Source organism: Zeugodacus cucurbitae, chromosome 6, assembly GCF_028554725.1.
Source record: "Zeugodacus cucurbitae isolate PBARC_wt_2022May chromosome 6, idZeuCucr1.2, whole genome shotgun sequence".
NCBI lineage: Eukaryota > Metazoa > Arthropoda > Insecta > Diptera > Tephritidae > Zeugodacus > Zeugodacus cucurbitae.
In genome coordinates this window covers 13,552,310-13,567,252 of record NC_071671.1, presented here as the reverse complement: position 1 = coordinate 13,567,252, position 14,943 = coordinate 13,552,310, and the positions used below count along the sequence as shown (strand labels likewise).

The following is a 14,943-nucleotide window of genomic DNA, read 5'->3' as shown; positions in this document are numbered from 1 at the left end:
TGATATCACACGATCTTGGTGGGCAATCGACCGGCCCAAAACCTGAAATTAGCTGCACACCAAAGTGTTCTCTCAATGAACCCATTGATTGATGCGATGAGTAGGAAGTGGCGTCGGCTTTTTGAAACCAAATGTCGCCGAGATCACGAGCTTCAATAGTCGGTTATCATGGCGCGATGGCGATTACCATTGACGGTTACATTCTCACTGGCATCAAGTTTAAAGAAATATGGACCTATTATTCCACCGGCCCACAAATCACACCAACCCGTTGTTTTTTTCTCGATGAAATGGCAGTTCTTGAATCTCTTCAGATTGATCTTCATTCCTTTGCGGCAATTTTGCTTCTATACATACCCATTAAGCCAGAAACTGGCCTCATCGCTTATCCGAATTGGGCTCGAAAACGTCGGTTATTCTTGGAACTTTTCAAGAGCCCATAAATCGGAGCGATGTCGCTTGGGAAGGTCGAGCGGCTTCAGTTCTTTCACAAGCTGTATTTTTTTCGCTTTCAATTTAAGATCTCAACGTAAAATGCGCCAAGTCGTTCTATAAGTCAGTCCGAGTTGCCAATGCGACTCTCCACGATCAGCTATGGCTGCTGTCCATGTCCAGTCTATTCAGTCGAATATTATCCAATAATGAAATGCTGGGTCTCAAAATAATATGACAGCTTGACTTGACTCACGCGTGATCTTTCAAAAAAGTCTTTTAAAAAAGTACCTCTAATTGGAACACTCAATATATGTTAGTTGTCGAAATCTGAGAAAATGGTTTGGAAATGAAAATTAAGGGCGAGGGCCAATTCGAAACCACTCAGTTCTTCATCGATCGCTAAATACGAGTCTCGACCGCTTATAGTTAAAAATTTTGGTCTTTTTATAATTGTTTAGTGGTCAGATCAGCATAAATCCAACATAAACAATATGAAGTATAAATATCCCTCAACTTCTAATTTTGCTTACGAAAAAATCATTCAACTTCTCACAAATAAGGAATTTTCAAAGTGTACCAATTAATTATCGTCGTACTGATAACCCATCCTATACATATAACATTTCTAAAATATTATTTTTTTGTTTTCTAACTGATAACCCCTTCGAATGTAAATAACTTTAAGTTATCTACAATGCTTATTATTTCGTTCTTTGTTTTTGTGTTATTATTCTCAATATTCATTATTTTCTACTTTCTGACACCTATTTTGCACCATACTTTGTTTTATTATTTTTTATGTCGTCAACGATTTATAATTGTCCACTTCGGTTGCATGCATGTATGTGTGTTTGTGTCTCTACGTTGCGTGTGTGTTTGTTTGTTTTGTATTTTCTATTTTTTAGCGATACGAGTTTTCTCAGCGCTTTGATTTTCGCTCTGCGTTCAAGTTCAGGGCGATTTTCTGTAGTATATCTTTAATTTTCTTGCCAAATTTTCCTTTGTTTTCTCACTTTTACTTATTTCAGTTTTAGCGAATTCAATTTTTTCTTGATTTAAATTAAAAAAGTTCTACTTATTTATTATCAACTGTTTTTTATTGTTTAAAAAATCGATGCAATTAGACCAATTCGAAGTAAATGAAGTACTGATACAGTTGAACTTCTCTAATTCGAATCACCATAATCCCCAAAAAACTTCGAGTTAGAGAGACTTCCGAGTTACGAAATGCAATTCGTATGAAATTTGCTTTTATTGTCAATTCAAGAGTTCGAGTTATGGAGAACTTCGTGTTATGGAAGTTCTACTGTATAAGTTTATTTAATTTATGTTCGTTGTATCGAAGTACTCGCTTTACACTATTGCTGATATTAAGGTCACAAAACAATATCCAAATGTTGATTTGTTCCATTTGCTCCCTCGATTTCGACCAATTATTGTAAATTTATTCATTAAGGATATAGGTGTTCTTTTTACGATCCGAATTGGCAATGGAACTGAAGCTAAAAAATTCTCAATAGTTGGCGCATATTTTATTAATAAAACTCTAGCGGGCTAGATTTGTTTAGGAAATATTTTCGAACAAAGACATTATATTTGAATTAATGTTAGAATTTCTTCTTCTTCTTGACTGGCGTAGACACCGCTTACGCGGTTATAGCCGAGTCCAAAACAGCGTGCCACGCATGTCTCCTTTTGGCAGTTTGGCGCCAAGTGAAGCTTGGTCCTTCCGTAGGAGTGGAGGTCTCCCTGTTCCTCTGCTTTCACCAGCGAACCATTCTAACAACATGACCTAGCCAGCGTAGCCGCTGTCTATTTATTTGCTGAACTATGTCTATGACGTCGAATAACACATACAGCTCATCGTTCCATTGTCTGCGGTATTCGCCGTTGCCAATGTCTAAGGGACCATAAATCTTCCACAAAACCTTTCTCTCAAAAACTCCTAGTGCCGTCTCATCGGATGTTGACATCGTTCACACTTCTGCACCATAAAGCAGGATGGGAATGATGAGGGACTTGTAGTGTTTGGTTTTTGTTCGTCGAGAGAGGACTTTACTATGAAATTGCCTACTCAGTCCAAAATAGCAGCTTTTGGCAAGGATGATTCTGCGTTGAAATGCTGGTTCCCAGATAGACGAAATTATCTACAAGTTCAAAGTTATGACTGTCAATAGTGACGTGGGAGCCAAGACGCGAATGCGCTGACTGTTTGATGACAGGAGATATTTCGTCTTGTCCTCGTTCACCACCAGACCCATACGCTTCACTTCCTTCACTTCCTTCCAATGATATCAATATCATAGGCGTACGCCAGTAGCTGTACATTTTTTTAGAAGATTGTACCTTCTCTATTTAGCTCTGCAGCTCGTATTATTTTCTGCAGTATCAGGTTAAGGAAGTCACACGATAGTGAGTCACCTTGTCTGAAACCTCGTTTGGTATCGAACGGCTCGGAGAGGACCTTCCCGATCCTGTCGGAGCTTTTGATGTTGCTCAACGTCAGCTTACACAGCCGTATTAGTTTTGCAGGGATACGAAATTCAGACATAGCGGCATAGAGTCAACTCCTTTTCGTGATGTCGAAAGCAGCTTTAAAATCGACAAAGAGATGGTGTGTGTCGATCCTCTTTTCACGAGTCTTTTCCAAGATTCAATTTAGAATTTCCCACGTATAATAATACCCAGCAACCGAGGTCATCTATATCTTGCTAAATGCTTTAAACTTTTGGAAAAATCAGTAAGAAATTAGTTTTTGTACTGAGACTACATCATTTGGTTTTGGCTGAAAACTATTAAAGAGAATAACGTTAGCAGAATGATCCAATTACCTAAATTAGTTCTTGGCAACGGGTATTAAAAAATTAACTCATAATTTGGATTAACCGCTTTTTAATCCATTTATTGTCGCAAGCACGTTTCTGGCAATCATTTCCTACCTTTCCTATTAATTTTTTTAACGGATGTTATTATCTACATTCTAATGTGCAGTATTTGAATATATGTTTTTTTGTCTTATAACAACTTTGTTGTATTCCAATAAAGATCCAATACAATTTTTTCCTCCTTTTATTATGCATTATTTTTAAACCTATAAGTTCACTTACCGTATTATTGTTATTTATATTTTATACTAAACCACTTCATATATGTATTTGACATTTGATCACGCGACTCCTACGGCCACAACTCACGTCCGCCGCCTGCCAACCGGCGAGCACCGCTCACCACACCTTACCCACGGCATGTGTTGTCATGTGCGTTGCGGAGATGGCGCAGGGCGCGACGGTCAGTTTATGACGCTGATCGGTGATCAGCGAACGCTCGACACCCGCTGAAAGAAAATTTATATCAGCATTTCTACATATTTCATTTGAAAGTCACACATTGACATGTGAAACAACTATGTATATGTATTATAGTATATATATATGTATTTATAGTTTTGCATGCACTTTTAATATTTTGTGAAAATATGCACGTCTATAATTTTGTTTGCTTTCCGGTGTGTTGTTAAATTTAGCATGAAAATTTTATATTTAGCATTTGAAAAAAAAAATAAATGAAAATATCTACATATTTACCTTTCCGTCACAATGCCCAACAGTTTTGATTTAACAGTTTATCTTATTAAATATTTTTAATTAATGCTCATCCCGACTCTCTGCCACGTCAGGTGAGAGATTTTATTTTATGATTTGCTAATTAAGTTAGCTTACACCCAATAGACGAAACCAAATATTTCAATTTTGAGTTCATCATCAATTGGCACAACAACCGAGTGTCGATTTTTGGCCGCGTCCATAAACCTTCGCCAGTTATCTCTGCATTGCGCACGACGGCGCCATTTGGCGATTTCAAGCTTCGTCAGGTCCACATCCACTTGATCCTTCCACCTGAGTTTCGGTCGTCCTTTTCTTCGTCGCCCTACCCACTGGCGGCCGTGTCGTACATTTTTCGTGCTGGAGTGTTTTCCTCCATTCGGGCGATATGTCCAAGGTAGCGCAACCGCTATATTTTTATGCGCCGCAATAATGTCAGTATAGCCAAAGAACTCATGCAGCTCGGCATTCCAACGAATCTGGTACTCACCTACGCCTACGCATAGCGGGCCATAAGGTCTTTGGAGTAATTTTCTCTCGAACGCTCCTAAGGAGTGCTCATCTTTATTGGTCATCGTCCATGCTTCCACGCCATACATCAGGACGGGTATGAGGAGTGACTTAAAGAGCGTTACTTTGATTTTGCGAGAGAAGCGTCTGTTTTTCAATTGAGCCCGTGATAGCACCTGCTGTGCAAGTGTGATCCTCCGAATGATTTTGTGGCGGACGTCGTCGTTTGAGTTTATGCTGGAACCTAAATAGATAAACGAAGACTTTTTTTTCTTCCTCGAAGTTGAGACACTTTGCAGGATGACAGGAGATACTTCGTTTTGCCCTCGTTCACTACTAGACCCATTTGCTTTGCTTCTTTTTCCAGGCTTGAAAATGCTGCATACACGGCCCTATTGTTGCAGCCGACAATGCGATATCGTCGGCATAGGCCAATAACTGGTGACGCCTGAAAAAGAGTGTGCCATTACGATTAAGATCTGCAGCGTGAATTATCTTCTATTCTAGTATTGGGTTAAAGAAATCGCTCGAAAGGGGGTCGTCTTGTCTGAAACCTCGTTTGGTATCGAACGGCTCGGAGATCTCCTTCCCTATTCTGTCGGAGCTGTTGGTAGCGCTTAACGTCATTTTACATAGCCGTATAAGTGTTATGGGTATCCCATAATCAGACATTGCATCATAGAGGCGATCCCTTTTTGTGCTATCGAACGCAGCTTTGAAATCAACAAAATCAATCAATTTTAAGTTCAGTTTTTTAGATTTCATAAGCAATAGTGAGTGTACGGTGCGTCACAAAGTATGTGTATGGATCAAATCAATCTATGGTTCCTATAATAATATATAATAATACAAGACACTTTTGGATTACATCACCCAAAGCACACTGGGAAAAAGTTAATGTGCTCTTTATAGGTTTTCCTAAACGTCAAAAAATTTAAGAACTTTTCCTGCTTTAGAACTTATAACACTCTGCAGTTCACAACAGACAATCCCTTATGGGTTATAGAATGTTTTTACTCCATCTCCAAAAACAACAATTGTGAAGAAAGTTGAAGCTATGAGGCAAGTTATCAAAACTTTTTTGTTTCGACAAATTTCTCTCTGAAGATTTTAGAAAAGTGGAAAGAAGTTTTATTATCTCAACCTATTCACTGAGTATATTATAAATATAATTTGTTTGTTGCATGTTGCTATTGTTTGTCTCTTGACGTCTGTTTTTCTTTTTCTTTTACACAGGAGCTAATTGATCATTAAACCAGACTCTGGTCAATTAAAACGCTGATTAAGATCGATTTACCATACAAAATAAAATCAACAATAATTTTTGATTGAATTTTAATCGACTTGAAAATGAAATGCAACTCTGCGACAAAGACCGTATTTGTAATTATATATACGTTCTTTGTCTGCGATTGGCTGTATGTTTTGATAAAATAGCATTAAGACGGTAGATGTCGCTGCTAAAAATTGCAATCAGCTGATGAAACTTACCAACTTCTTATGAAAAGGAAAAACAAAAATGTATAACAGCTGATCGGTTATCAAGTAGCCGGTAGTGTGAAGGGCATAACAGGGTTTCTCAATAAAAATTTTGATTGATCAATTAATTTGGCTGTGTAAAAACGCTATCGACCCTGGTCGAAAAGTTCGATTTATGGACAAATTCCAATTCAAGAGTTCTAGTGATGGACTTCGAGTTATGGAAGTATATCAATATTTATTTATTGATGTTTTTTCATCTGTAGTTGTATTTAGTAATTGCTGTTGGAACTTTTCTGAAATATTTTATGCATAATTATACTCTCGCAACAAAGTTGCTACGAGAGTATTATAGTTTTGTCCACATAACGGTTGGTTGTAAGTCCTAAAACTAAACGAGTTGGATAAAGGGTTATATATACCAAAATGATCAGGGTGAAGAGTGGAGTTCAAATCCGAATGTCTGTCTGTCCGTCCGAGTAAACTTGAGTAAAAATTAAGATATCTTGATGAAACTTGGAAGACGTATTTCTTGGCACCGTAGGAAGGTTGCTTTCGAAAATGGGCGTAATCGACCATTGGATCACTGCCACGCCCACAAAATGGCGAAAACCGAAAACACTTAAAGTGCCATAACTAAGCTATAAATAAAGCTATGGAAGTAAAATTTGGTATTAAGGATCGTACTACGAAGGGGCATATGTGGATGTAATTTTTTTTTTGTACGTATCTCGCAAACTACTAAAGGTATATCGAGGAAACTTTCTAGAGTCGTTTCTTTTAGGTACTACCTTATACAGACCAAAAATGGAGGATATCGGATTATAACCACGCCCACCTCCCATACAAAGGTTATGTTGAAAACTACTAAAAGTGGGTTAACTCACTAACGAAAAACCCCAGAAACACTAAATTTCACATAAGAAATGGCATATGGAAGCTGCACTAAGATTTTTTTACAAAATGGAAAATGGGCATGGCATCGCCCACTTATGTGTCAAAAACCATATCTCAGGAACTACTCGACCGATTTCAATGATCCTTGGTTTGTAATAGTTTCCTTACATCCCAATAATATGTTTTGAAAATAGGCCAAATCGCTTAACACCCACGCCTACTTCCTATATACCAGAACTTTGAAGACGATCTGATCGTTAACTTTACAATATATAATGTAAGCACTAGTGAAGACATCGGTGCAGAACTTTGCACAAATACTATGTTTATATTGTGGCAGCCCCATTTTAAAAATCGATAAAATCGGACCATAGGTTTTCAAGGCCCTGTATATCGAACATGAGGACCTCGGTAATTCTAACCAAATATTAAGGTTTTCAACTTTCAATGGACTTTATACAATATATATGACGAATATGTGGGTCAAATTGTGTATTATATAATATTAATAAAGTTAAATAAATAAATTGCGAGAGTATTAAATGTTCGGTTACACCCGAACTTAGCCCTTCCTTATTTGTTTGTACAACCCTCATGTTTACTGCTGCTATACCGAAAATTATTATTATTACTTTTTTTATTATTTTATTATCATCTGCGCTAAGCAAATAAAATTAATAACTATTTTTATTGTCGAACACTTTATTTTCGAAATAATATTTTATCCAACATCCGTTCAACGCTGGGGCCTGTTGAAAGCATACGTTCGTTCGGCACTCCATATGCAACAATGTTTCCGATTCAACGCCATTAAATTATTATTAGAACTCAGATAAAAATGTACAAGAATGTTTATTAATTTGTTAAACATTTCGAATTTGCTTTTGTTATTATTTTTATGTTTATTATTGTTTTTTTTTTTTTTAATTTGTTTTAAGAATACCTATTTTCGCAATGCCAAAAATAAAACGCGCCCGCTGCTGAAGAAAAAAAAACTTTATGGAATAAGATTTACGAGCGTACTTTTCCGAGAATTTCAACTCTCGATGGCTTTTCTATAATATATTAAAGCTTAACATTTAATTTGTTTGTATTTTATTATTTTCTGTGTTTTTTTATTCGTTTTGTTTGGGGTTTTTTATTAAGTAAATTAGCGGAGCATTCGCAGCAGTTTATCGGATTAAAAATTAATTTCAGCTGTATTTCATTTGTATGTGCATTTGATGCTTTAGCTAAACACAACTAAATTTTTTTAGAGCTAATACGTGGGCATATGTACATATGTATTGCTATGTGCGCTTCAGTGGAAAGTGCCAAGTGGTTAGCGTGTACGATTTTCGAAATCGCATTGAAGTCACGCATATTCAGATATAAAAAAATTAGCGCCGATCAAGTGGAATTAAAAAATATATTATTTTTTATAAAAAAAATGTTGCAATATTGAAATTTTTATTGGTTGTCATGTTCTGTGTCTAATAAATTCTAATAATAATAATAATTGTCGAAATGTTCTGTAAAATCTGTGTCGCACACTGCCTACAGCAATATTTGTGATGTATAGAACAGATTTATGAAACTCTTATCTCTCTCTACCCCTCTCCTAACCTCAATTTTTTGTCCTCAAATTGTTTGTCATAAAAGTCCGTCCATATGCTCATTAAAAGCGACCTAAAAGATCGAAGCGTTTTTAATATGTTTAAGACTGTTCAGCGTGATTAGAACAATTTGAATAAGGCGCACTGTTTCAAAATTTCCAAACCCCTTCCTTTGACTTGAGCGTCTAATATTTATACTTTACATTCATTGTACATACATATGTAGTTACACTAACACTTAAAAAAGTTCTCCTCTTATTTCACAGTTTTCATCGAGACCATAAAGCGACAGAAAGCGCGTCGTGACAAATTGGCCTCGGCACTGCGAGAAAACAAAAATAAGCTTGGCAATGTCGAGGAGGAGGTGAAAATGCTAACCGAACCCTTGAATGCCGGCGAATCTGAGAGACTGGATTATGAAATAGAAAGATTACGCAGTGATTGTCAACAAACATTGAATGAAATCGAAAATATCAGACGTTATGGTAAGATAACCTCACTTAACACACTTTAAAATAATTGCAGTTAACTTACAATTTGTATTACAGGTCAGTTAAGCGAAGCCGACCGACTGAAATTACAGCAGCAGCAACAGCAACAACAACAACAGCAAGCATTCCTACGGCAACGCCCACCACGACCGCCACCACCACAACAACAACCGCAAAGTCCCTACCAACAATACCAGCCCACAGAAGTAGATTATCTGCAACAACACAACACACCTGTCAGTCTCGGTAGTACTGTTGGTGTTGTTGGTAGTGGACCCAGTAGCGCTGCATGCACACCCAACTCACCACGCATGCAACAACCGCCGCCAACACAACAACGCGCAGATTATGTCGGCCATCCACCACAATATCAACAACTGCCTTCAACGGACGAGGAGGACTACTCCGATTCGAATACGGATGGCGGTGACGACTATGAGCCGCTCGAACGCTGGCCCTGCTCCATGTGTACATTCCTCAATCATCCACAGCTGAACATATGCGAGGCGTGCGAATGTGTGCGCATAATACCCGGTACGATACGCATTGTGTCCACAGCGGATACCAGCGCCAGCGCAGCAGCAGCCGCCGCCATGCCACAGTCACCGCCAGCACCAATGGCGGCTACCAGTTCGGCGACTGCAGCTGCTGCTGCTGCGGCCTTAAGCGCTGCGACTCCAACTGCAATTGCGCATGGCGCGAACACAGCCTCAGCGGGCAATTCGCCAACGTCAGCGGCACGCACCGTCGCTGCGGAATAACACTGAATGGCTTGCATGGCGTTTTTATTGCTATTAATGCGATTTATTATTTTTTTTATGTTACGTGTTGTGTAGTTTCTATTGACACGATGCTAAATTATTAATTAGCCGCTAAGTTTATATTTACATAATTTGTTTTTATTTTTATTTTTAATGCTAAACTAAACCAAACACATTAGTTACTTGTATACTTGTATATAAGGCCGTTACAGTTAATGCGTTGAAATGTTTGTATTGCTATGTTGTTGTTGTTTTGCATGCAGTTAAAGTGTCTACATACAAGCTTACACTACTGTTGAAATTATGTCGGAAATATAACATTGTACAACACTTGGCTAGGCGGAAAAATTTTATACAGAAAAAAAATTTAACTTATTTCCATATTTGGTATTGGTTAGTAACAATAACCTATAATTAAAAATAACAATTTTAAAAAATATTTTTTTTTTTAATTCGAAACCAAATATTTCGATTTTGGAGACTAACTTTGAAAATCGAAGAATGCACTTTTTTAATTTTATCTCAAACTCACGGAAAAAATTAGTTTGGTCAAGAGCGAGAACAAAAGTCAATTTTGACGTATAGTGTAATAATTTTAATATTTTATTATTTTTCTACAAAACTACATTTATTATATGTCCTAGCATATATAACACGCTTTTAAGTTTAAACTTTATCTATTTTACGCTCATTTTACTTAAGTATTTTTAAGTATTTTCTATAATATATGCTTACATTTAATAATAGCGTAATGAATCAAGCATTTGCTCAGCGTACAGTTTACAAATTGCTTTAACTGCATGTGATTCTGCACATAAACACATACATATATGCATACAAAAACAATAGAAGAAATAGTAACTAGAAGCTGTGATAATTTTAATAGCAAGTATAAACAGTGTTTGTGTAAATAAAAATAGAAAAAAATTGTTATAAAAAGTGTATTTTAAATTAATATATTTTATATACATACTTAAATGACGTGCTATATGTAGTTAATTTACACATTATATGCGAGAAATTAAACAAAATAGTAAATATAAAAAAAAAAATATATAAATAGATTTAATTAATTAAGTCTTGTGCATTAATTAATATTATATATATATTTTTCCGTAGTTCCTAGGTGGAACATAGGGCCTCAATATTAAAGAAAATAAATAATCAAATTCAAATGCTTACATACACATATACTTTACATATATACATTTGAATAATTATAGTAATTATATTTGATAAATATTTAAAATGTGAACTAAGCTAATATTAAGTCAATACGTATTATATTAAATTAAATAGTATGGAATATGTATATTGTTTAACACCTCTAGTTGCGCATTAAAAATGTCTAACTGTACTTTTAAGTTAGCTCAACTCATTATTTTAAATATATGTAATTTAATTACTATTTTATTGTGTATGTGTGTGCTGCTTAATTTTTTTAATTCATTATTATTATTATTTTTTAACATTATAATTTTTGAAATTTTCAAACAATTTCGAAACACTACTTATCTGCTGCAATACAATGTAATCAAAAGAACAAACGAATTCGAGAACATATTGCTGATTTATATTTAATTTTTCTATAATTCGACCATAATCCATCTCTACACTAAAAAAATATGGTTAAAAAGTTAAACCACTTAATACTGACATATATTTGGAAACAAAATACATATTGGCCCTAATCATTGAATCCGTGTCGAGCGAAAAATTTTACGTCGGAATCATTGACACCGTATCGAAAATAAAATTTACGATCACATTAAACTCACTTACCGACTCTTAAAAACACATTCCGCGGCTAATAGATGTCGCTAATGACGAAATCATTGAATCCGCAAAATCGACAATTTTGGTCGAAATCTATGCGTTGGTGAATGAGTTGCGGAAATGTAAAAGAAATAAACCATTTGGAAGTTTTTATGTAAATAATTACTGATGACGGACTAAATTATGTTTTAAATGGGTATTTTCGAGACAAGAGACAAAAACAGAATAACAAAAATAAATTGAAGATGTTTAAAAGCGATATAAAGTTGCCCCCTCGAAATAGCGAAAGAATTTTTTCAAAGAGCCTCAGGCGAATTAAATATTTTTATGGAAGAAATTTCACAATAGTTAAAAGTCAGTTTTAATTTGTTTTAATAAAGCAAAAAGCACAAACAATTGATTAGATTTGTCACTTTTGTCGATAAAACAGTTTTACATTCTCACTTTGTGGTAAAAGCAGTTTATCGACGGAATCAATGATTGCATGAACATTTTCGTTCGAAAATCCTTATAGTATCGAAATCGATTTCGCTGCGGATTCACTGATTAGGCCCATTAAAAATGAAAAACACGCGACGTCTGACTCATTTGGTTACTTAAATATACAGTTGAACTTCCTTAACTCGATTTAATTTATATGAAATTTGACTCTTATTACCAATTCAAGAGTTAGAGTTATGGAAGTTTAAATGTATTTAACTGTAACTTATAAAAATTTAAAAATTGTACAACTTAACCAAAATACTAAATAAAAAATATTTCAATGTCTGCTTTAATTTTCACATATACACACAACAACTAATCAAGTTAAAATGAAAACTTTAGAGCTATGCAGAAATCTCAAGCTTAGCTTGTCGAGTTGAAAAGATATAATTTTTTTAATAAAAAAATAAGTATTTTCCATACCAACAATAACTAATCTGCCTTGCATTGTTGTTTAATTATTTTTATTTTTTTATTATTACACTTTAATTACAACCAATTGAAACTATATAACCTTTATTATCAATATCAAAACTAATAGTATGTATGTAAGTGCAGAAACAAATACAATAAATTGTAATTGAAACTTTAAAATTATGCGAAAATTGTGTTTAAATTGTGTTCTTCCCACACCATTGTTGATTGTCTGCTTTCGCTGCTTGCAATGTTTAAACTAACCTCACTTTTAATGGTTACACAGTTATTATGAAGTACACTTTTCTCCTATATTTGTTGCAGAACCCATTTTAAGTCGTGAGGATATACATATCACACTATCGCCAGGCGAGAACAGTAAGTAATATATAAAGTTGAAATTCCCTAACTCGAATCACCATAATCCACAAATAAACTTCGAGTTAGAGAGACTTCCGAGTTACGAAATGCAATTTGTTTGAAATTTGACTTCTATTGCCAATTCAAGAGTACGAGTTATGGAGAACTTCCAGTTAAGGGAGTTTGAGTTATCAAAAGTTCGAGTTATGGAAGTTCAACTATATATATATATATATTTCTATTTTTTGTACCAATTATTTATGAAAACCTTATCGTCTGCTTCTAGGAATTGTGCATTCTTGGGTCGTGTCATGACAGTCACCGCGTAGACCATCATAACCATTGTGTTTGTTGGTCTATCGAGGATTACTAGTACAACAGGTGGCACAGTGAAAGCGACTGATAACCAATACATATTTACTCAGATGTATGTATCTATGTATATATATATACATATTGAAGAATACTCGCATCTAGTTGCAGCAGCTGCAGTGCTTTGTTCAAGAACATCAGCGGAAAGTTGAAAACCATAATTTTTGACTGGATCAACGCTTTGTCAGTGGTATATTGGTTCAAAAAATTTTAAGGTTATTAAAAATTGTTTTTGTTGACCTCCAAGTGTTGAGCGCTGACCGGCTACAAGATCTAAATATGCAAAGGCGTGTACGTTTTGAGCTTCGGTCGCAAGCGTAAACTTAAATTTAGCGACAAATCTACTTTAGCATCTACTGATTAAAATGTGTTATAACTGTGATTACGAGGAGTGCCTCATATTGTTCTATGAGTACTGCGTGCTTTAAGCATTGGCTCTAATAATGCCAATTATGAATTTGGAAACTGAAAACGAATTATAAGTATGTTGTCATTTTATTAATTGCGTCAAATTGTGGCTCAATTTCTTTTGCCATGAAATTAAATAGAATTAAGTCGACATGTTTAGTATATACATACACATGTATGCGTCGGAGTAACAATGGAAAATAGCTTTAGACGCTTCGCATAGATTTTGACTCATTGAAATTGTAAGAAAAATAATAATTATTATAAAAGGACTACAATTTTTTTTAATGAAAGTGAAATGATGAATTTAATAACAAGCATTAACATGATTTGCGAACACTAAATACATATAGATTTGCTGTAAAGAGTGTCTTAATACAAAGAAATCGAAAAATCAAAGCGAGAACGGAATAATTAATTTCAATGAATTATTTCAAATATTTTGATAAAAATTGTATACCAAAAATCGTTAATTCCAAATCAATATTTAGAATAGATCTAAATACAGTAAAAGCTCTTTATTCGCGGGGTATATGTTCCATAAATATGCTGCGAATACAGAAACCATGAATACGGGATGGTAATTTATATGGGATTATAGGCGATATGTTCCTAGGTGACAAAAAAAAACAAATATGTAATAAAAAAATTATTTAATTCAAGTTTTTGAACATTTTAACTTATTATCTTAAGGCTTTAAGGAATTTTGTAATATTTTCTTGATTAGCAGTTTTCAAAAGCTCCTTCAATTCAGACTGATACACAGCACTCGCATTAGCAATTTGTCTCTTAAAAATTCGACTTCGTTCCATAGACGGATCAATGTTCATAAAGAAATCGCAGAGCTCATTTGCCATTCTTAAACCTTCACTGAGATTTTTCAAATTGAATGTCACGTTTCCAGTGCTTGTTAAAGCCTCTTCATCAATAGGTTATGTTCAGTTCCATGTGAGGCCCTTCTATACGGAAATATTACCAAAAGTTCAAAAATATTGCGAAAATAGTGGAATATTTAACATTTTCTTGCAATAAGATCTATTTTACTTTTTTATTAGTACATTTGACAAGAATATCGGGTTGGATACTTATTGTAATAATTTTATTATTATGTATGTGCTTATTAGATCCGCGAATAAAAAAATTTTTAGTAGCGAATATAGAAATCGGGTCTCATTTTTTTAATCCGCGAATAGTGAAAACGCGAATAAAGGAAGCTCGAATAAGGAGCTTTTACTGTGTATCAATATTTGGTGATTTTTGTACAAGAATTCTAGACGTATTAAATTTTATCGATCGCTCCGATGGCTGTATCATTTTTGAAAAATAAGTATTCATATAGAGAAGAATTTCGTTTATGATC

The 14,943-nt window shown here is 34.7% G+C and overlaps 1 protein-coding gene across 3 annotated transcripts in view; it reads left to right on the top strand.

Annotated features, from left to right (window-relative positions):
• The window catches only part of LOC105215112 (histone-lysine N-methyltransferase, H3 lysine-79 specific), a 44,594-nt gene extending 30,386 nt beyond the window's left edge, over positions 1-14,208 (top strand). For 2 of the 3 annotated variants that reach the window (XM_011188881.3, XM_029042200.2), the window contains exons 3-4: positions 8,785-9,003; positions 9,067-12,626. In XM_011188881.3, the coding sequence (XP_011187183.2) occupies positions 8,785-9,003; positions 9,067-9,770 (923 nt within the window). In that variant the 3' untranslated portion in view covers positions 9,771-12,626. Of the gene's footprint in view, positions 1-8,784; positions 9,004-9,066; positions 12,627-12,767; positions 12,822-13,089 lie in introns of those variants that run through there. The other variant, XM_054235021.1, reaches the window with a different exon arrangement.
• The last annotated feature ends 735 nt before the right edge of the window (positions 14,209-14,943 follow it).